The sequence below is a fragment of the Spermophilus citellus genome (assembly GCF_964194105.1).
Source record: "Spermophilus citellus genome assembly, chromosome: 3".
In the NCBI taxonomy this organism is placed as follows: domain Eukaryota; kingdom Metazoa; phylum Chordata; class Mammalia; order Rodentia; family Sciuridae; genus Spermophilus; species Spermophilus citellus.
In genome coordinates this window covers 182,929,440-182,949,777 of record NC_138184.1, presented here as the reverse complement: position 1 = coordinate 182,949,777, position 20,338 = coordinate 182,929,440, and the positions used below count along the sequence as shown (strand labels likewise).

The 20,338-nt window shown below is 37.7% G+C and overlaps 1 protein-coding gene across 5 annotated transcripts in view; it reads right to left on the bottom strand.

Annotated features, from left to right (window-relative positions):
* Window positions 1–20,338, bottom strand: part of CADPS2 (calcium dependent secretion activator 2) — a 548,538-nt gene that overhangs the window by 101,181 nt on the left and 427,019 nt on the right. For all 5 annotated transcript variants that reach the window (XM_081286753.1, XM_081286749.1, XM_081286750.1 and 2 more), the window contains one exon: window positions 3,463–3,566. In XM_081286753.1, coding sequence (XP_081142879.1) covers window positions 3,463–3,566 — 104 coding nt within the window. The remainder of the gene's footprint in view (window positions 1–3,462; window positions 3,567–20,338) is intronic.

Genomic DNA, 20,338 nt, shown 5'->3' with positions numbered 1-20,338 from the left:
AGCGGAGAGAAATAAGGACACAAATAAGCAAAAACAAATGGGAAAAAAAATAAAATACCTTTTCTCTTTATGTTTGAATTCATTCAGAAGCTAAATTTGGTTCAAATACAGATGTGTCTGTTATTGAGTATATAAGCACAAATATGTGTGCTCATGCTTAAGTCTTCTCCCTGTCCCAGCTCTGCTGCTAGAGCAGCTTGGGACAGAGCCAGTTGAAGTACAGGATCAATCAAGGCTGGGGCTGTAGCTCAGTGGTAGAGTGCTTATCTAGTATGGGTGAGGCACTGGGTTTGAATCTTAACACCACATACAAACAAATAAATAAAAAATAAAAATTAAATTCTTTAAAAAAAAATCACCCATCTGCAGAGAACTGAGAGAAGTCTACACTGTAGCTACCAAATTACTCCCAAATCACCTTGACTATGGTGCTTTCAGATGGTGGATGACATTATATTTAAAATATTTTAGGATCCCTAAATCAAAATTTTGCTATAACAATAAACACCCAAAGCAGGAATTTGAGCTGTGTTCATACTCATCTTGTTCCTCTTCTTGTCTACTACTTAACCTCTCAACACTCTGAGAATCCTGACATTTGCCAGAGAACAAGGGAGAAATGACAGAATGGAAGAGGATGGCTCCATCTCTGCTATGATGCTGTGTGTCAAATCTGTCAGCAGAACCAGGCAGGATGACCACTCCAGCCATTCTACTTAAATGGGAAAAGCACAATGAGGTTTATTTGAAAATACCTGTGTCTAAAGTCTGGCCTAGGGTTTCTCCCAGTTACTAATCACCTGTGCATACCTGGCAAGTTGCTCAACCTTTCTGGATCTATTTTCTTGTTGGATAAATTATGTATGTGGAGGGGGCATGCTGGTGAGAGCCAACAGCTTCCCTAGTGGGCACTGGGACTCCAGCATTGTCAGAGTGAGTGGCTTTTAGATGCAAAGCTGTCAGATCAGTTTGCCTGAAGTTTTTGGTCAGACATGGTCTCCTCACTGAAATGTAGAGACAGTCTAGAAGATTTTCTGGAAAGGAGCTTAAACCATCTAAGAAGGAAACATGAGAATTCTAAAGAAAACACCTGAGAGGAGAGGTCGAGAGGCTTTCAGAGAGAAGGGAAAACTGCCTTCTAAGTAAGTTACTGTCAAAGATCCGAAGGACAGGAAGCCAGCTTAACCGAGAAATTGTTGAAGGACACAAACAACCTCTTAGCCCTGTCAAGTAAACTGCCACTGTGCAGAGAAGGAGAATGAAAAGAATGGAGCCACTTGAAGTTCTCCTCAAAGGCAGACACGTTAACCTCCCCCAAGGGAGGGGAGCCAGGTGCTCTTTCATGGAGGAAAGAAACTAGCTCAGTGTGGAGTGCAGTCCACCAATTCACTTTGGAAATGACTCTGGGGTTACACCAATTCACTCTCCAGTAGTGCTCAGAGAAAAAGTTAGATCTGGTTTAAAGGATTGAAAAAAAGACAGAAATCAATGTCACAAACCCAAGCCAAAATATCAAAATCTGTTTTGTTGTGCTTTACTTAGATGGTCAGCAGTAATTATGCCCATGATTGTGATTAAGGTCCATTTACCAAGAATGTAACAAAGATTAGATTATGGCTGTTTAAAGAAAAAAAAAAAACAGCTTTTAGTTCTAAGGAAAGGATAAGTTGGCTAAAATTAGTAGCATCAGAGTGGGTCCTCTCTTAAATTCACATGAAAGAGTTATACCATGCTAGAAGAACAGTGGAACCAATTTTACTCACCTCTCTTCCCTGAGGGATCCCAAGAATTTGGAAGCATAGTGGAATAGAAAAATGCCAGTGTTACAAAGCATTTTAAAAAGGAGACATGACAACAGTTCTGTATTTAAGCATTAAGTACGATGATATTATGTTATAATTGTCTCTTTCAATAAAGTCAATTATATTTTTGTAGATTAAAAAATAAATAACATTTTAATTGTGTTTGATAGATTATACTGCAGCATGCATTCTCAGTGACTGCACAGAGTATATTAAATAACATTTAATTTTTAATTTCTATAAATGGTATTTAAGGGACCTGTTTAGCTGACATTTATACTGCATTTGGAATTTTTTTTTAATTTAGAAAGGCCTAGTACTCTGATGATAATGCCTTTTAACAAAAGACAAAGACAAAACATACATATATTTTATCACATAATCATTTTCATTGTAACATAGCAATGGTACTAGCTTAGAAAAGATCCTCCTGGGAATTCATTTCAAATTATTGAAGCAGCTGTTTCTTCAGTTTAAAATAAAATATCCATAACAAGTTCACACATGACAGATGCAAGCTAAAAACTAGATTCCACAGTGTGAGCTAAAAGCAGATGTTTTGAATGATCATATTTATAACCAGATACAATAAATCTTAGTTACCTATGGTAAGTTTTCATGAATACTCTTTTCCAAGAATTTGCTTAAAATATAGATCCTGTAGTTTCTTGAATTTTTGGAACTAGGTTTCATTAGATATAGATATTCTGTAGATTCATATATATCTGGTCTTTTCCCCTCTTGTTCATTCTTGTGCTTCCTCCAGAATAAAGCACTATTAGGGCACTAAAGTTTATTACATTTATTCGGTCCTATTCATTTCCCACACCAGAAGCAAAAGTCAGGAAATCATTTTGTTTTTGTAAATAAACACACAATCATTAGAAAGGCTTAGAATATAAGTAAGCTGTTTGCATGGAGAAAAACCACTCCAGAACTGTAATGAATATTAATATGGAATTAGAACTTTAGAATCATAAACAATGAAGTTTAATGAAAATTTAAAATTTGATGATCAGAGGAGAATAATCAACTATAATTATAAATGTTTGCTACTTGATTTTCCCTTAAAACTTATCACAGATTATCCTTTTTAATTTTGATTAACTTACACTTCTAAACTAAAGTGATCACAGCATGGGGTCAAAGCAAACAATTTGGCCTCCCAAGATGGGATTGTGTTCCAGCTTTGCTTCATAATTTTTCTTTTTTCTTTTCTTTTTTTTTTTTTTTTTTTTTGGTGATACTGGGGGATGGAACCCAGAGGCACTGAGTTTTTATATCCCCAGCCCTTGTTAAAAAGTCTTTTATTTTGAGACAGTTCTCATTAAGTTGCTGAGACTGCCCTCAAACTCACAATCCTTCTGCCTCAGCCTCCAGAGTCACTCTTCCATCCAGCTTCATTATATTCTTTTAGGCATTCTGGGACAGATTCTGTAAGTTCTTCTAAGACTGTTTTCAGAAATAGATATGAAATTGTATACATATACAACTAGAGTATACATATGCTTTATGATGTATAGAAATTATATTTGTGGGAAATTCACATATGCTCTCAGTTTTCTCAAGGTGAATGGCTAGCTGTGTATCATTGGGCTATTTTCTCAGTACTTCTGCCACTATGAGAGAGACTTCCTTATAGCTTTAAACCAGTCATCACCTCCGCATGATGCTCTTCATTCTGCTGTAAGACTTCTATGCAGAGCTCTGCTAGATGAAGAACCTCTTCCAGCTTCCTAGCAGGAGTTGCCTGGTTCATGGTCTCTATATAAAAAAGAAAAAACAAAAACATAATGTTACCTTGAAAAATACAAAGGGAAACATATTCTAAGATGTAATGATGAGGCTGCAGTATTGAAATAGAATGAGAAAGCATACTTTTGAAAAATAAGAGATGCAAGAAACACAATTGAATACATTATATTTTAAAAACCCAGTTCACCAGATTGTAGAAAATATTTCACCCACAAAGCAATCACAGGGATCTGTAAGTGCTTTGCCATTTAGTACATAAGAACTAACAGGTGCAACAGCACATTAGATGCTCAACTTCTGCAACAAACAAGTTATAATTCTCCTCAAGGTCAGAAACACAAAGAGAGCAGATACCACAGTCTTTTCCTCTCTCTGTATTGTATTATCAATTCAATACCATTCTCACCAGATGAGTCATTCCTGGCATTAGCAAAACCCAGGCTTTTTTTGTTGCTATTTAAATTCCCAGCTTGAATGTCTATAGTTCACGTTGATCTTAAATTCAAGAAGTACAAAGTCACCTAAAACAACTCTGACAGCCTGCAATTAACTGATTTCCTCTCCTGCTTCCCTGACACCATCCCACCCCACCTTCCAACTGTCAGGGGCAGGGGGATGGGGAAGGGCAGAAGCATTCTTTGAAGTTGAAAGTTCTTTCAGCATTAAGCCAAATTGGTGTAAAAAAGGACAGGCCACAATAAGATTAAGTGTATGTACCTGAAATTCAGCAAAAGAGAAGGCAAAGTAGATGATTTCAAAGTACAACAAACTGGCAGAAATTAGATGTGCCCAGTGTAATGAAACTGTTTCAAGATTGAATACAAAGTACAGAGTATTCAGTTAATAAAGATGAACCCTTGTCTTATCCATTTTATGTCGCTATAATAGAATACCTGATACTGGGTACTCTAAAGAAAAGAGGTATATTCAGTTCATAGTTTTGAAGGCTTAAAGTCCAAGATTGGGTAGCCCTATCTGTTTGGCCTCTAGTGAAAGCCTTTCTGGGTACACTATGATGTGGTAGAGAAATAGAAAGAGAAAAGATTATATGCAGAAAGAAACCAGTGTGTAGGGTTGACTTGCTTTATAACAACCCACTCTTTTGAGAACTGATTCCAAGAAATGAGAGATCAGCATTAATTCCTTCTGAGGCTGCTGTCACCATGATCCAATCACTGCACACTCATCTCTTAAAGATCTCACCACCTCGATGCTGCCATACTGGAGCCCAAGCTCCCTGCACATGAAACTTAGGGGGACATCTTCAGACGGTATCTAAACCAAGCCATACCCACTCTGTCTTAGACTCATGGGCTCCATGAATCCTCTCTGTCCCATTAAAAAGACTGTATGGAGGGGAAATGAATTTTTCAGAAAAAAGAATTTATTCTGTGGACCCTAGGAACCACATTTTTCTTGTTTTTTTTTTCTTCCTGCAACAGATCTTTCCCCTCAATTTATTTCTCCTTTAAATTTCAGCCTTGAATTTTAAAGATTCTTGCATTTGCTCTGACCTAATTTGTTCTCAAAGGACACATTGTGATTCAGTGAAACACTACTTACGGTTGATGTTGGTCAGACAGTGTGGTGCATCTGGGATTTGTATCCCTGAATCCCCAAACCATGTACACATCCTACTAAATTCTCCTGCAAGATGGAGAGCCATGGCTCTTCTATGACAGGGATCAGAGAAAATAATGGTTCTTTAGGATAATCAGCCTGTCAGACACCAAGTAGTTGAGTGTGCCTATTATTCTCTTAGATGTGAGGAGCAGAAAGAAATATCACCAAGACCGCAGCTTTCTAGGGCAGGGTTGGGAAACTGCAGAGGATTGCACTCACACCTGCTAAAGGAATATTCCAATAGATCTGGATTAAATAACTGAAGGCAGTATGCTCTGGCCTTCAATGTTTCTCAGTTTGGAATACCATAATTAACTAACAAATCAGAATGGATTCATGATTCAGTATTTCTACCCAGCAATAAATTGCTTCTGAAAACACCTTTTTGTGGAAATCTCTTATGAAAAATCTGAGTTACAGTTGCCTTAGAGGACACTATGTAGAGCTGCCTTGGTTCAGTGTAGCAGAACCGCAATTCTTTGTCTCCCCCCCCCCCACCAAATGCTATGTCCTCTTACTTCCAGGTCAATTTACTTTATTTTATTTTTTAGTTGACAGTAGTATAAGATGTGCCCTGATCTCAAAGCAAAACCCAGAAGCCAACTTTAAGTATCCTTAGACATCAACTATAAAATTCTCCATCTCTTCGAAGGGCATATCAACATCTTCAAACAAGGGGGAGGTCAAGGGGACTCATGACTTAGCACCATCACCTGTTCCACTTGGGGAAGGCTCCGGCTGTTTAATCAAGAAAACAAGGTCCTCAAGAAAAGTTTGGGAACATATGAAGCAAACATATAGGTGATGAGAGAGATGGGAGATGACTGCAGAAAGCAAGTGGGCTTGGGGTGACATCAGAGGGAAGATAAGTCACAAAGGAGTAACAGATGACTTGGGTAAGAAGAAGAAGGGTTTCTAGAGAAGAGGAACTGTATGACAGATGAGGTGCATTGTAGAGGGAGGAGAAGATGACAACAGGTACAAATGTTACAGTTCCTTGAAAGCCACTGTCAGGCATCACCTGCCATTTCCCATGTGTTATCCCACTGCTTTTCCTAATATATTTTTTTTAAATCAATATAAATAACAGATAAGGACACATGTATAACAGAGATGAAATGCAACAGCTAAAAAGTAGTGAAGGGAAGACTTTAATTTCTTGTGGCTTCTAATTGCTATGTCTTTTCTTAGCAGGGCCTCAGAATAAATAAAATTTTAGAAAAACATACTTGGTGTTGTGTGCGACAAGGCTCAGTGAGGTTATGTAGTATGGACCCTGGATGGGACCCCAACCGGTAGAGTGACAGGGATGGAGGAGAAGGCAAAGATGCAAGAGACAGTTTGAGGGAAGGATCAAAGTCATCCACAGATAGTCTTGAAGATTTCTTCAAGCTTAGAGAATCTATGCTGCTTATAAATTCTGGACTTTATCTATTGACTTTTATTATTTAACATATTTACATGTGTACACAATTTGTTTTTCACAAGGAAGGGTAAAGATGAAAGAATTAAAGAAAAATTTTATGTCATAGAAAAGGATCTTGTTTTTCATATACTTTAGCATGTTGTTGACCAAATCCTCACACCCAATTTGAAAGTGAAAGAATCAAGACTCTCCTTTACAGAGTCTCAGAGAGGCTGAAGCAGGTGATCAAGGTCATGCAGCTGTGCCTGGGATGAGATTAAAATCTTACCTCTCAATGACTTGAGTTCTTTTTCATTTTCAATTCTCTAACAGGAATAACACACAGATACCATCTCCTTAGCCACAAGTAGGCAAAAATGGGAAAAAAATCACAGAAACAATCTCAAAACTTATTTCTGTTTATGTATGAATGTTTCAAAGCCAGCTTTTTACATTTGATGTTATCTTAAATAAAAACTCTGGTGCATACTCCGTGTCCTAGGTGAAACTCAACTATAGTCTAAAACATTTTATTCCTCCTAGATAAGGTTTGCTGAGAGGATTAAAACTTTGCACTTGAATGTAATGCTCACTCTAGTACTTTAAATAAATAGTATTGTTATCACCCCTGGTGCTCATCATTTGACTACAGCCAAGAAGTCTAAAGCATTCCATAGGTTTCGGATAGCTCCATTCAAGAACTGATGCTATGAATATTTGAGAATTTCTCCTTAAGGTATTTTCTTTCGCTCTTTTAGTAACATTTCCACAGCATTACAGATGTTCTCTATATTCTTCAGGTTTCACACCAAGTTGCTGATTGTTGCAATACATTTCAAATAGTGACATTTAAAACAAATATGCCCAAAGCAGCAAGGTTTCATGATGAATTTCAATGCATTGCTCTTGGCTATGATCTTTTTTTATTCTAAAACATTTTTAGTTTTCTATGATAACACTCCTTGGCTCCCTAAAGCAATTCCTTTTAATTATACCTCTGTACATTTAAGAAGAGATCCCACTGGGGAAAAGGGAGAGAGGTGAGAATATGTAGAGGACAGACTGACTGCTTTGCTTTGATAGGCTTTAGTTCTGCTCCAAGGCTTCAGAGAGGTGCAGGCTCCCAGCACATTCTCCTTGGCTGCCTCCCTTGCTGTCATTTCCTGTCAAGGTCCTCAGTGATGGACGCAAGATGATGCTCCTTGTGAAGATTGCAAGGGGGCGTGGGAAGATGACCAGTGAGATCACTTCAGTTCTTTTTTCTTCATTTTATAACGTGTAGAAATTTGTAATGCTTTTGACCTTAACTAAAAATATTTAGTTGACAAAGTTTGCATACCTTCAAAGTATGCATTATGATTTGATGTACTTTGTATTATGTAATAATTATCACAAATTAATTTTGATGAGAGATTTTAAGTGTTCTCAACACATATATGCACAATGATCTTAACTTTTTATAGACTGCATTTGTACTTGTACTAAATAAGAAACAACATCTCAAGATGGCACTGACTGAAGGATTATACAATAATCCCACCCTAACGTGGCCCTGTCTTCTTTCCTTTCTTGCACGTAGGATATGATGATTTTCATGGGGAATATAAAAAAGTAATTCCTGCATTTTTATTCAGACTTCTAGTTTGGTTTTTCAACTGCCCAGATTTTGTGCCTTTGAATTTAATCAATGAATATTTATTTTATTTAAGGGGCTGTACTAGCAACTTAGTGGATACAATGATGAACAAGATTATATTTCTGACTTAAATTAATCTATATATCTCTCTCCATAATCAGACTTTAAAGTAGAATATGGCAACATACCACCCATTTTTGGCCCATATAAGGAAATTCTGTAATGAAGTCTGAACAGAGGACCAATTAAATGCACTCAGCGTGCAATCACAGGGATTTTAGCTTGTAAGAAGTAAGACCAAAGATGAATCAACAGGAAGGCTTTAAATTGCTCATGCATATCCTGTGGAGTTCTTCAGAAAGAAATTATTTTAGTGGGTGAGTGTTTGAGTTTAGAAAGCGATCAGCAGTCCAACACAAAGTCTTTCCCTTTTTCATTCCTCACATGCAAAGAAAAACTTACTCCCTGTTGCTTCTTCCTCCCAACAGAAATCATATAGATGAGGAGAAAGTCCTGGCATGATATAGCTGAGATGAGAAACATGAAAGATTTAAGGGGGACTGTAGGTTAGCTGGGCAGGGTGATGTACACCTGTAGTTTCAGCAATCCAAGAGGCTGAGGCAGAAGGATCACAAGTACGAGGCTAGCCTCAGCAACTTAGTGAGGCCCCTTCTCAAAATAAAAAGGAGTGGGGATATAGCTGTATGATAAAACACCCCTGGGTTCAATCTCAAGTATTATAGATAGATAGATAGATAGATAGATAGATAGATAGAAGATAGATAGATAAATAAATAAGGACTCTAGGAATAACTTTGGAAGAAGTGTGAAAGAGGAGAAGGACATAAGGAAAATGATCACTATATAGTTAGGGGGTTAAAAGCAGGACTTCCTTTTGGAAAGAGATATTGCAATATGGAAGCATTAACCTGGGACACACTCTGAGCCGTAAGCAGTCAGGTTTCTCCTTGACAGGTCAAAAAGAAGAAGAAAGTTGGGCCAAGGATGTGGCATCTGATTTCTTCTACCTGACATCCTCAAGATCATCCAGTGGCAGACTGTCAGCTGCTTGTCTATGGACTGCTTATCTACCCTCAGGTAACAGTTAAGAAAAGGAGGAATCAATCCCCTCCTCTTCCTCCAGTCTTCAGTGAACTGCACATGCTGCTTGGGGCACATAAGCAATTTGCTCAAACTAGAGATAACAGAAAAGACAGGGTCTTAGCTATCTCCTCTGTGTAAACTGCCTTCTGTCTATTCAGAAGCCATAGTTCCTTTAGGCCTAGTTTGCTGGCTCAGGCAATATTTCCTGGCTCCCTAGTCTGGATCCTAACTCTTTTCTAGTACCACTGCTTATCCATTTGTGTGATCCACACAGATGGCTCAGTTGGAAAGTCTAAAATCTCATTTAGGTTTTCTTATCCGTCCTCCATTTCCAGACAAAGCAACCTGGGGTAAGTGATAAGGTGCCAGAGCCAAGGGCAGCCAGGCTCCCAGGAGTCTTAATCCTGGCCAGATCTCAATACTCATGAGCCTTCTTATCCCAAAAGGGAAGGAGGGCAGGTAATCAGACACTTTCTTCCCATTAAACCAAACTATTCCCTCCCCCACCACCTGTCTATGATTTTTTTACAACTTGTGACTAGGTTAGATGATTTGGGGGGAACTTCCTGTATTTATTGACCTAGAGGGAACAGTATATAGCTTGCTAAGAAGACTGCTCCAAAAATATGGGGGACAGGCAATTCCTAAAACTCATCAGGGCATATATACACTTGCTACATTAACTGTGACTGATGAAAGAGTAGCAGGCCTCACTGATATATTCTCTAACTGCACCCTAAATGATACTATGGTTCTATGAGTGCTGGGATATATATTGCTTTCATCAATGAATGGGGTATCTTCAGTATAGATTTGCGGTTCTCAACTTCAGCATGAATCAGAACCACCTGGAGGACTTGCTAAAGCACAAATTGCCTGGCATCACCTCCAGAGTTTCTGATTCAGCCTTCTTGGGTGAGACCCAAGAATTCGCATTTCAAATAAGTTGCCAGGTGATGTTCATGATGCTGGCCTAGAAAATGCACTTTGAGAAATATTAATGCTTTATGAAAAACAGAAGTAAAAACAAAGGTGACCTATGAAAACTTTATTCTTTAATGGAAATTAAGTTACATCTTCATAAAAACCTTATTTTTGGTATAAGATGACTGCAGATTCTGAATGAATTTTACATTTCTGAAGGGTTATCTTGATAGGATGTTGTTCCTACTTGGGCAATCCTACATGTAAGAATGAACATAATTAATCTAAGATGGTAAGGCCTCCTGCAGTTTTTCAGAATCCAAGAGAATACTAATGTCACAGTTGTTTGAAAACAATAATTCTGTGGCTTTACTTCCACAGAGCCCTTTGGGACCAACTCATTTAATGACCCTGTCATTTAAAGCAACAGTTTCACTTAATATCTCCTTGGAATTAGCCAGGCTAATGACACAGTGCTTTGCAATAATTGTTCTGTGGTCACAGTCACATTAACTACTTCACCAGGATTATCTTTCACATCAATAAATTCATTTTTAACTCAATGGCCAACTGTGGAATAAAGGAGAATTTGCCACTGCAGTGTAAGCCTTTGGCAGCTAGACTGGGTCTAAACTGAGCAATCTCCATCAGACAACAGTAAGTAGTGACCCATGACTGACATGTGTCAACATATATGTGAGGTGAAAGTCAGTGACTGTGTGAAACTTTCTTTGGCAGGGAATCAGAGGCACATTTCCCTCTTAAGACTATAAAATAAGGGATGATGGTGATAGAATTACACAGAAAAGATTACATGTGCCTACATATACAGAAATTAATATCCATTTTATCTTTTGTTACAGACTTTTACAGTTACCTGATTTACAAGATATCCTGATTTGAGTTTTATTAAAGTTGTCTGTTTATTCGAGATCCTACTTCTCTCCAAGTCTGCAAAGCAGAAAATCTAAGTCTCATGTGGAAAATGTATCTCCTCAGTGTTGCTGGCTGCAAAGACTAAGAGGCCTGAAGGAGAAGAAAAAATTCTACCTGTATACTTAGTTTTCTCTAGTTAGTTTTGGGGGAAAAAAAAAACAGGTTGAATGATTCTAATGATAGCACACAATTTTCTACTGTGACTGCTAACTAATTCCATGAACAAAGTTTTTAAAAACTGGTCTTAGACATGTGTGTGTACACACACATTCCATAGCTGAAACTGATAAGTGGTCCCTTCCCTTGTATGTTGCTCTTTGTACATACTTGCAGCCATTTCTCCCAAACATAACTGAAATTCAGGCAATGAAAATTACCAGAGTCATCTCAGTGCCTCCCATGCCAATACCACTCATTACATTCTTAAGATCCACAGCATTTTCATCTCATGCCTATTTTTTTCTTGCTTTCTAATTGTGTTTACCTAAGATATCTTTTCTATTTCATCTGTCATATTCTGCATACAAGGAGCACTTCCACACTTACATCCTCCCCTGCCCCTAACCCTCTTTAATTCACATTCTTATATTCAAGTAGAACCATGGGGAATACAGTCTCAGAAATGTGAGTGAGGCTATGGGGAAGATGGTCAGTTAAGGAGTGGGCACTGGGAAAGTTAAAAGCAACTCCAGAGGGCTGCTTGCCAATTGGGAAGCCAGCTGAAGGAGAAGTAAAGAGAACCTTTCTAGAAACAGCAACCAGAGGATGAAAGACACCCTTTGAAAATATTTGAAGCTTTGTATGGTACAAAATTGGACAAAAGATCTTGATGTCTGTATATATGTCTTTGTTTCCTCTGATATATGATCAAGGTTACCAAGGGCAGCCAAGTCATGATTTAGATAACACATTTCATGCTAACATTTGGGTCAAAGCTCCCAGTTTGATAAGCATATAGACCAAGTATAGAGAATAGGGTTGGACTTAGTGTCATTTAGAGTATTTCTACAACTTTAATGTCCTGGGTCTGACAACCACTGTGCATATATGTGTATGCTTTGTTGCTTTATGGATATTTAAGAAGTTTCCTCTTTGGAGTTAAAAAATACATACATATGCATTTATATTCAAATATATATTCAATCAGGCCTTTTAATTTGGTGCTTGAATCTTATCTTTAGCTTGTAAATAATGAATCCTTCTTCCTTAATATCCAAAATATAATTCAAATTCAGGCACTGGATTTAAAACTATGTTTTCATCTGTGCAGACTTTGAGCACTTACAAACTCTGTTAAGAAAGTGGTAGAAACATGTCAGTTTGCATTACTCTGATTTCATACAATTGGAAAAGACTTTTTAATACATCTAAACTACTCAGATTAACAAGGTGCTACAGGAGCCATGCTGCTATATGTCACTTGGTTTACCTGTTGACACATGTTAGTAAATAAACGAGGGGTCACCAATCAGTTATTTTCAAGCTCTGGCTCTAGAGAATGATAAATTCTGCAAAATTGCTTGTGAAAGTAAGGAGGCTTGTTATGTCAAGACCACATTTATCTGTGAGTCACATTCCGTATTAAAGTAGAAAATAAAAATAAAAAACCACATGATACACTGTCAAGTGAGCTGAGCAAACTGACATCCTTTTTGAGACCTTTTAGGAAGCAGGTGTTGAACACTTGTAATGAGATTTCCATGCATTTTCAAAGAAAGGAGCAAGGATTCTAGCAAGAGCTGTTCAGGGTGTCACAGATCATGGCTGAGGGAATAATTCCTGGCAGGGAGTACAGTGAAGGAGACATTATACAAATGTTTTCTTTTCTCAGGGGTGCTTATGTTCTCGTGCAGAATTTTTACAGAAGACCACTATTCATCAGAGATGACTTTTTTTTTTTTTAGAGAGAGTGAAAGAGGAGAGAGAGAGAGAGAGAGAGAGAGAGAGAGAGAATTTTTAATATTTATTTTTTAGTTCTCGGCGGACACAACATCTTTGTTGGTATGTGGTGCTGAGGATCGAACCCGGGCCGCACGCATGCCAGGCGAGCGCGCTACCACTTGAGCCACATCCCCAGCCCAGAGATGACTTTTTTTGAAGAATATAATTTTTCTAGATCTCAGAGAAACAGCAACATATTCATTTAAGTATTTTCAACTTATTATCTGTACTAAGTAAGTAAGTTAAAACAATTCTGTTTTTTGACTCAGATATAAGACAAAATTGGAAAATCATCTAAGAAGTGAAAAGGTAAAAATAACACTTGGGGGTGTTCAAGGAAAAATGCTAGATTTATAGTGTTAGGTATTTCTTTCATTATACTGAGATCTAATTGGAGATCAAGATTCCATCTCATTGGAGATCAAGATTCCATAAGAGGGGCTGGGGATGTGGCTCAAGCGGTAGCGCGTTCGCCTCGCATGCGTGCGGCCCGGGTTCGATCCTCAGCACCACATACAAACAAAGATGTTGTGTCTGCCGAGAACTAAAAAAAATAAATAAATATTAAAAATTCTCTCTCTCCTCTCTCACTCTCTCTCCTCTCTCACTCTCTCTTTAAAAAAAAAAAAAAAAAAGATTCCATAAGAGAGGAACCAGATTCTTTTTTACCCATTACACAGGCCCACCTTTCAAACAGCACCTCCTAAGCAGCCTACCAATCCCCACCCTGATCTGAGTCTCTCCTTTACATGGATGAATCCCACCAGTCTTCAGAGACACAGAGGTCTGACTCTATATTCCTGTTCTGCCTGATCACAGGCTTTATAACTTGTTCTTAGTATCTTGTAAGACAGGACTCCAAAACTTTTGTTTTGGAGTTAACTTACTCTTTCCATCTTATGATTCATGTATTTTTTATTCCTTTTATGCTATTCAAGATTCTCAGAGCTAGGGTAGTGTATGTACTTGTTCCTAATCCTAGAGGGAATGTCTCCAAATGTTCTCCTTTATGTAAAATATTCATGTTTGATCTTTCTCTGTAAATTTTATAAAGTTATGGAAGTCTCCTTTTTATGTTGATAACAGTAAAAGTTTTAACCAGATGTAAGGGTTTGGACTGTTTCACATATTTTATTTGAATCTGTTGAACTAATTTTGGTTTTCCTTTGAATTTGTTTTCTGATGTAAAACAACTTTTACATTCCTAGGATGAATTCCATTGACTCCTTTTTCCAATGCAGTGTTGGATATTGTGAGTTAATATTATATTTAGGAATTTTGCATATTTGCTCATAATAAAATAGATGCATGATAATCCTCTTGTTCTATTGTATTGACAGGTTTGGAATAGGGTGATATTACTTGTTGCAATGAACTAGGCAGCTTTCATTCTTTTCCCATTTTATGGAACTTATTTTGAATAGGAATGATTTGTTTCTTAGGTTGGGTAGAACTCACCTCCAAAACTAACTTGCCTTAGAGATTTAGGGAGGGCAGGTCTTTCACAACTATTTCAATTTTTTAAAAGCTGATTGGCCTGTTTGAGTTTTATTTCTTGTGATTTTTAGGGAAATGCTTTTTCAAGAAATTTTTCAATTTCAACCAGACTTTCAATTTTTGTACTTGCTCACAATATTCCTCCATGGTTGCCTGCCTCCTGTATCTAGTTGTTTCCCTTGTATACTGCATTTGTATCTCTTTCCTCCTGAGTCTGCTGGAAGTTGAACTTACTCTACTTCTATTCTGTGTACCACTTAGCTTTCCTTTTATGTTTTATACCACGTTCTCCTTTCCTGCTGTCCTCATTCTGATTTCCCAGGTTGCTAACAAAGTCTTCAGGTATATTCATCCTTATCTTTCTTACAACCATATTATTTTTATACCCAATATTTCACGACTTCTTGTTCCTGTATCAAATTGCTCCTACCATCCTGTGTCCCCTTGAGATATCATACTCACTGTAAATATTAGCTTCATCGATTCCAATGGTACACACCATTTCGTTTATTGTCTTTTGGAGAAGTTGTACTCCTCAGGAATCTAATTATTGTGACATGAGAGCTCAGCTCTCTTGAAGGGATTGAGAAAGAGAAGACAGGTGGTGCTTGACCATGTCCCTTGCAGGGAGTCTGAGGTGAGAATTTGGGAGCCCCAAGCAATACAAAACTAAGTACAGATTTTTTTCCTCTTTTACCAATCCATTAGGCAAATCCACTGGACAGGGATTCACCTTTAATCTGTTATATTCAAAGCAGGAGCCATAGGTCAACGGGTCTCTTTGGGCTGCAATCCTTTAAGCTTGGGGTCTGAATGGCAGAGGAGAAGAAGGAAAACTCACTCAGCCCACTCTAGCTTTCATTGACATCTCACTCTATTAATATTACTCTCAGGTACCAGTGACCTGGCTTACTGCTTCCAATTCTAATGGCAAGAGGTAAGGGACACTGCTTGTCTCAAGCCAATGCAAGGGAGAGGTAGGAATGGAACTTAAATGCTTCCCTCCCTCCCTGTCACCTTCTAGGCTTGCATAACTCTCCCACCAGGCAGATCAGCAAGATTGGAAGCCACACTTCTGTGACACGAGAAGTCAAGTGAGTGAAATAAAGGTGAGAGTACATATTACTCTTTGGATAGCAGCTAGAAGATGGCGTAGAGCCCAAAGCAAGCATATTTTAGGGTGATACCATGGTTATGGATGAAAAATAAAAATCTAGAAAAAAGAACCACAGCCACTGGAGAAAGAAGAGATGCATAATGAAGTAAAATCTTCAGAAAGAAGTAGGTGGAATTGAGATCAACACCATGGGAGACTGCATTGGTTTTGAAGAGGAAGAAACCTCACTCTCTAGATTCAGGGAACAGGAGACATGGGTAGGTGTGGAGGCTGATGTTTGTAGGGAAACAGCTAGAAAGCTGAAGCCTACCTTCAGGAGGTGTCCTTCCTCAAATATCCTAACATTTGTGTCATTAAAACTTAAAATCAAATTCCTGTGACAGTGTGACCTGAAAGAGGACATCATTCAAGATTAATCAAGTTTTTGATTTTTATCCATGGGATTATCCGTGACCAGCAGTGACTGAGGGTGCCCTTATCTATTACAACTCACACTGGATGATAAATAATTTTTAAAAATAAATAGAATTCTGTTAGAAAAGAAAGGACAGGATGGATGACTCATGGACAGCAACTGTGGATGAAGGAAAAGTGTCATTGTTGAGGTCACAGAACACCTCCGCAGAGGCATGACAAATCAGTCAGTGCTGGTGAGATTCATTCCAATTTAAGGGGTGGAAAGCCGAAAGCAGAGGGCAGTGTGAAGGGTTGTCAGCAGTTTTAAACAGAGTAACACATATTACTGCTTTCCTAGAATCACACTCAGATGAAGCAGGAAGGATGTTTAAGGGAGGCATCTCAGAACCCACTGGAGAGGAGAGAGGCACTTGTCCTTAAGCATCTCCTTGGTTTGTGTGAGGTTGACAGAGCCCTCTTCTTTCCTTTAGTCCTTTCATTTGGGTAATTGGTGAGTGCAGAGGTCCTGATCCTGGTGCCTTCAGTGTGCAAGGGTGCTTCTCAGGTCCTTGCCTGACTTTTCACTTGGCTGGCTACCTGAATATGCACACAGAAGCTGGATGCTTCCCAGCAGACTTTCCCCTGTATGACACGAACTGAGGGTGCACACAGAGCTTCAGCCTTGTCAGACTGAGCAAATAATGTCTTCGTTCGCCCCTTTAGTCAATAATCCTTGCAGTCCTGCTTATTATTCCCCTCAAACATCGTTGGATGCATAGGAATTAATCTGTCAACATTGTGATGAGCTAATGAATTAGTGTGAACACAAATTACATAGTGTGGAATCATTTTCCTGTGTGGTTAGTGGGTAGGGGGAGAAATGTTGAGGCAAACACACATGGTAGGAGTCCTCATTCATTGCAGATCAGATGAGGAAAAGACCAAAGTGAATACTTTTGTACTACTTAAAGGGGATTATGTTCTCGACATTTTCTTATCTGTATGTTAAACGGAAAAAGAACAATCATGTCATCAGGGAGCAGTATAAAAGACATTCAATTCAATATATTGATTAAAAAACCATATTGTTAAATGTAGTTTAAAATTAACATTTCCATTATATCATATTAGAGGATGGAATCAAAGTAACTTATGACTATCAGAAAAAAATTCATCTTCTTAGGTTATTTAAATATTCCCCTGACCTTATGAACAATACCCACATCTTATATATACAAAAATAAATTTCAGTTGGTCTTGTATCAGATGATCACAGAAATTTAAATCAGTATAGCTCAATGAGCTTTTATAAAAAATACACATATGCAGTACTTACTAACTAAAAACTCTGAAAGGATTTTCTCAAATATGCTAAAGAACAAAAAAAAAATCAGTAATTGTCTTCATTGTCTTAAAGTCAATTTGTACCTACTGTTCTGTCCCTAATCAGCAGGTGATTTGGAAGTAGTCATTTTACTTTGTGAGCAAGGTCCCATTATCCATACCACACTACCAAAAACGTTGGGTGGGAATTCTTTGACAGCCTGTTGCTTTCTTTTGGGTGAGAATTCAATTTCCTTCAATATGCCAAGTATTTTCTGGAAGGAGTTGTCCATGTTTATGGGAACTATACAATTTGGGTCTATCATTTAGATATTAGAAACCATAGTTCATGGTGACATATAATACTCAAACAATTTAAAACAAATTCATAAGCAAACACATAAAACTTCTTTGAGAGAAAACTATTATGTTATCTTTGAAATATTAGCAAGAGGGACTGGGGCTATGGCTCAGTGGCAGAGTGCTTGCCTAGCATGTGTGAGGTACTGGGTTCAATTCTCAGCACTGCATATAAATTAATAAGGTCCATTGACAACTAAAAAAAAATAATTAAAACAACAACAAAAAAAGAAATATTAGCAAGAAATTAGTCACTGCTAACTAGACATTTTCATCAACTGGATCGTTTTGTCTACACACACGGCTTCTAGGCACACAAGTTCTCAAGCATGAAAGCTTTTATTTATTTATTATTTATCACTATTGCCTGACAATGCAGTGCTAAATTAAAATGCTACCTGGATGGCACATGCATTCTAATGACATAAGGACTGCCACAGTGCAACTTCTCTTTTCAAACAAAGTCAGCACTGTGCCTCTGGGGAAGCCTCCCCATCCATTCAACTGAGACTCTGAAAATGAGCTCACTGGGGCTTGGACCTGGGAACCTGGCAACCAGAGGGCCGAAAAAGATCCTCCCCATACAAAGACTTCATCTATTCTATCCACAGCACCTTTTCTTCAGGGCACCTCCACATTCCTAGATTCACAAGAAGCCTATGTGAAAGATATGTCAAGGCCAGCTCTAAGTAATAGCAACCGTAAGTCACAATATGATACAGAGTTTCCAGGAAAATGTAGAACTGTTATGAGAGGATTATTGCTGTTCTGTCTACAAGAAATTCTTTGAACTAAAGAACACATGGATGTTTCTTGAAAAATAATACTGCCAGGTTTGGTGGCACAAGCCTATAATCTCAGCAATTTGGGAGGCTGGGGCAGGAGAATTGCAAGTTCAAAGCCAGCCTCAGCAACTTAGTGAGGCCCTAGGTAAATTAGTGAGACTCTGTCTCAAAATAAAAAATAAAAAGGGCTGGGGATGTGGCTCAGTGATTATACACTCCTGGGTTCAACCCCGGTATTAAAAAAAAAAAATCTAATTTACATCAACAAGGTATATGATCTAAAACAAAACAAAATAAAACAGAGTTTCAGTGTCATTTTGAATTCTAGATTATAAATAATCTCACTACTATATAACTAGGATAGTTAGTAGCATAATTAAACCGAAGAAGAAAGCTAGTTGTAAATGTAAATCAGATTTCTTAATTATTACTATAAAAAAATTCAAACAAATAGCATTTTATAGCTCCCAAATTAAAAAAAAAGAATTGTTTTTTAGAAATTTCAGTTCTCAAAACAAACTATCAGTTCTCATGAAATGTGCCAACAATTCCCTAGAAGGAAAGAAGACATCTAGAGAGAGGCTTTATTTAATCCATTACCAAATTTTAGAATCTCTTTATTATGCACATTCATGCTGCCAATGGACAACTGAAGAATTTCCAAGGATGGAAGTGAATTTGAGTCACAACTGAGCAGCATGCTGGATTATAAAACAATGGAAGCAGGTTAGATACTCAGCACCATAAATACAACTACTATCCAGAACATCTACCTCTCTGACCCAAGTTAGTGCCTCCCTGCTTCTCCCTCTTATAATAACAGCATAAAACTCGGGTTTGTTTTTCTGTTCTTATTATTTTTTAAATGGTTAGTTTTTGCCCTATATTTTAATTATTCAGTGACTGGTTCGAATAACCTTTTGCAAGGCAGCCCGCCAACTTATAGATGTTATTTCTGTAAGTAGCCTGAAAATAGTCTGTGCCATAAACTCATCTGTATATTTGATAAATATTTATGGAGTACCAAATATGTGCTGTGTACTTTTCTCAGCACTGTGGATATAGCAGTTATGAAACACAAAATACCCTCCCCCCATGTAGCTAACATCATAGGACAATAAGAAAGGTGAATGGACTACGTACGTTGTGTTGCCTGGGTTGGGAGGGGATTTTTAAATTTTAATCCCTTTCAATACCTGACATCGTAAGATCTATGAGAAAAAAGTAAAACAATTTTTAACTGAGTACAAATTTAACTATAGTTTTTCAGGAGAGAGAAAGATGGAGAAAGGTAAGAAGAAAGATCAACAGTGAGTTCTTATGTTCCACTTGGTAACTATATGACTGTAGACAAGTTGTATAACTTCTCTCATTCAGTTTTCTTTAAAAAAAGAAAAAATAATAACAATAATTTTTATTTGCAAAGGATTGTTGTAACTTTATATACATAAAGAGTTTAGAATAGTGCCAGGCACAGAAGTGTTTGTTCTTATTACCAAATAACCATTATTAACAAATATTAAGCCTTGGCTTTTGGGATATGCCTAAGTGTTTATATAAGATGTCATTACTTTGATTCAGATAGTCTTGGAGTGGCAGCAGCAGCAGGAAGACTATGAAGGGGCTCTGGGGTCTGAGACACAGGGTGTGAATCCCAAGTCTGCAGAATTTCAGTGACAATGGCATGACCTCCTTTAAGTTACTAGTCTTTTCTGAAATCTCAGTGATCTCTTC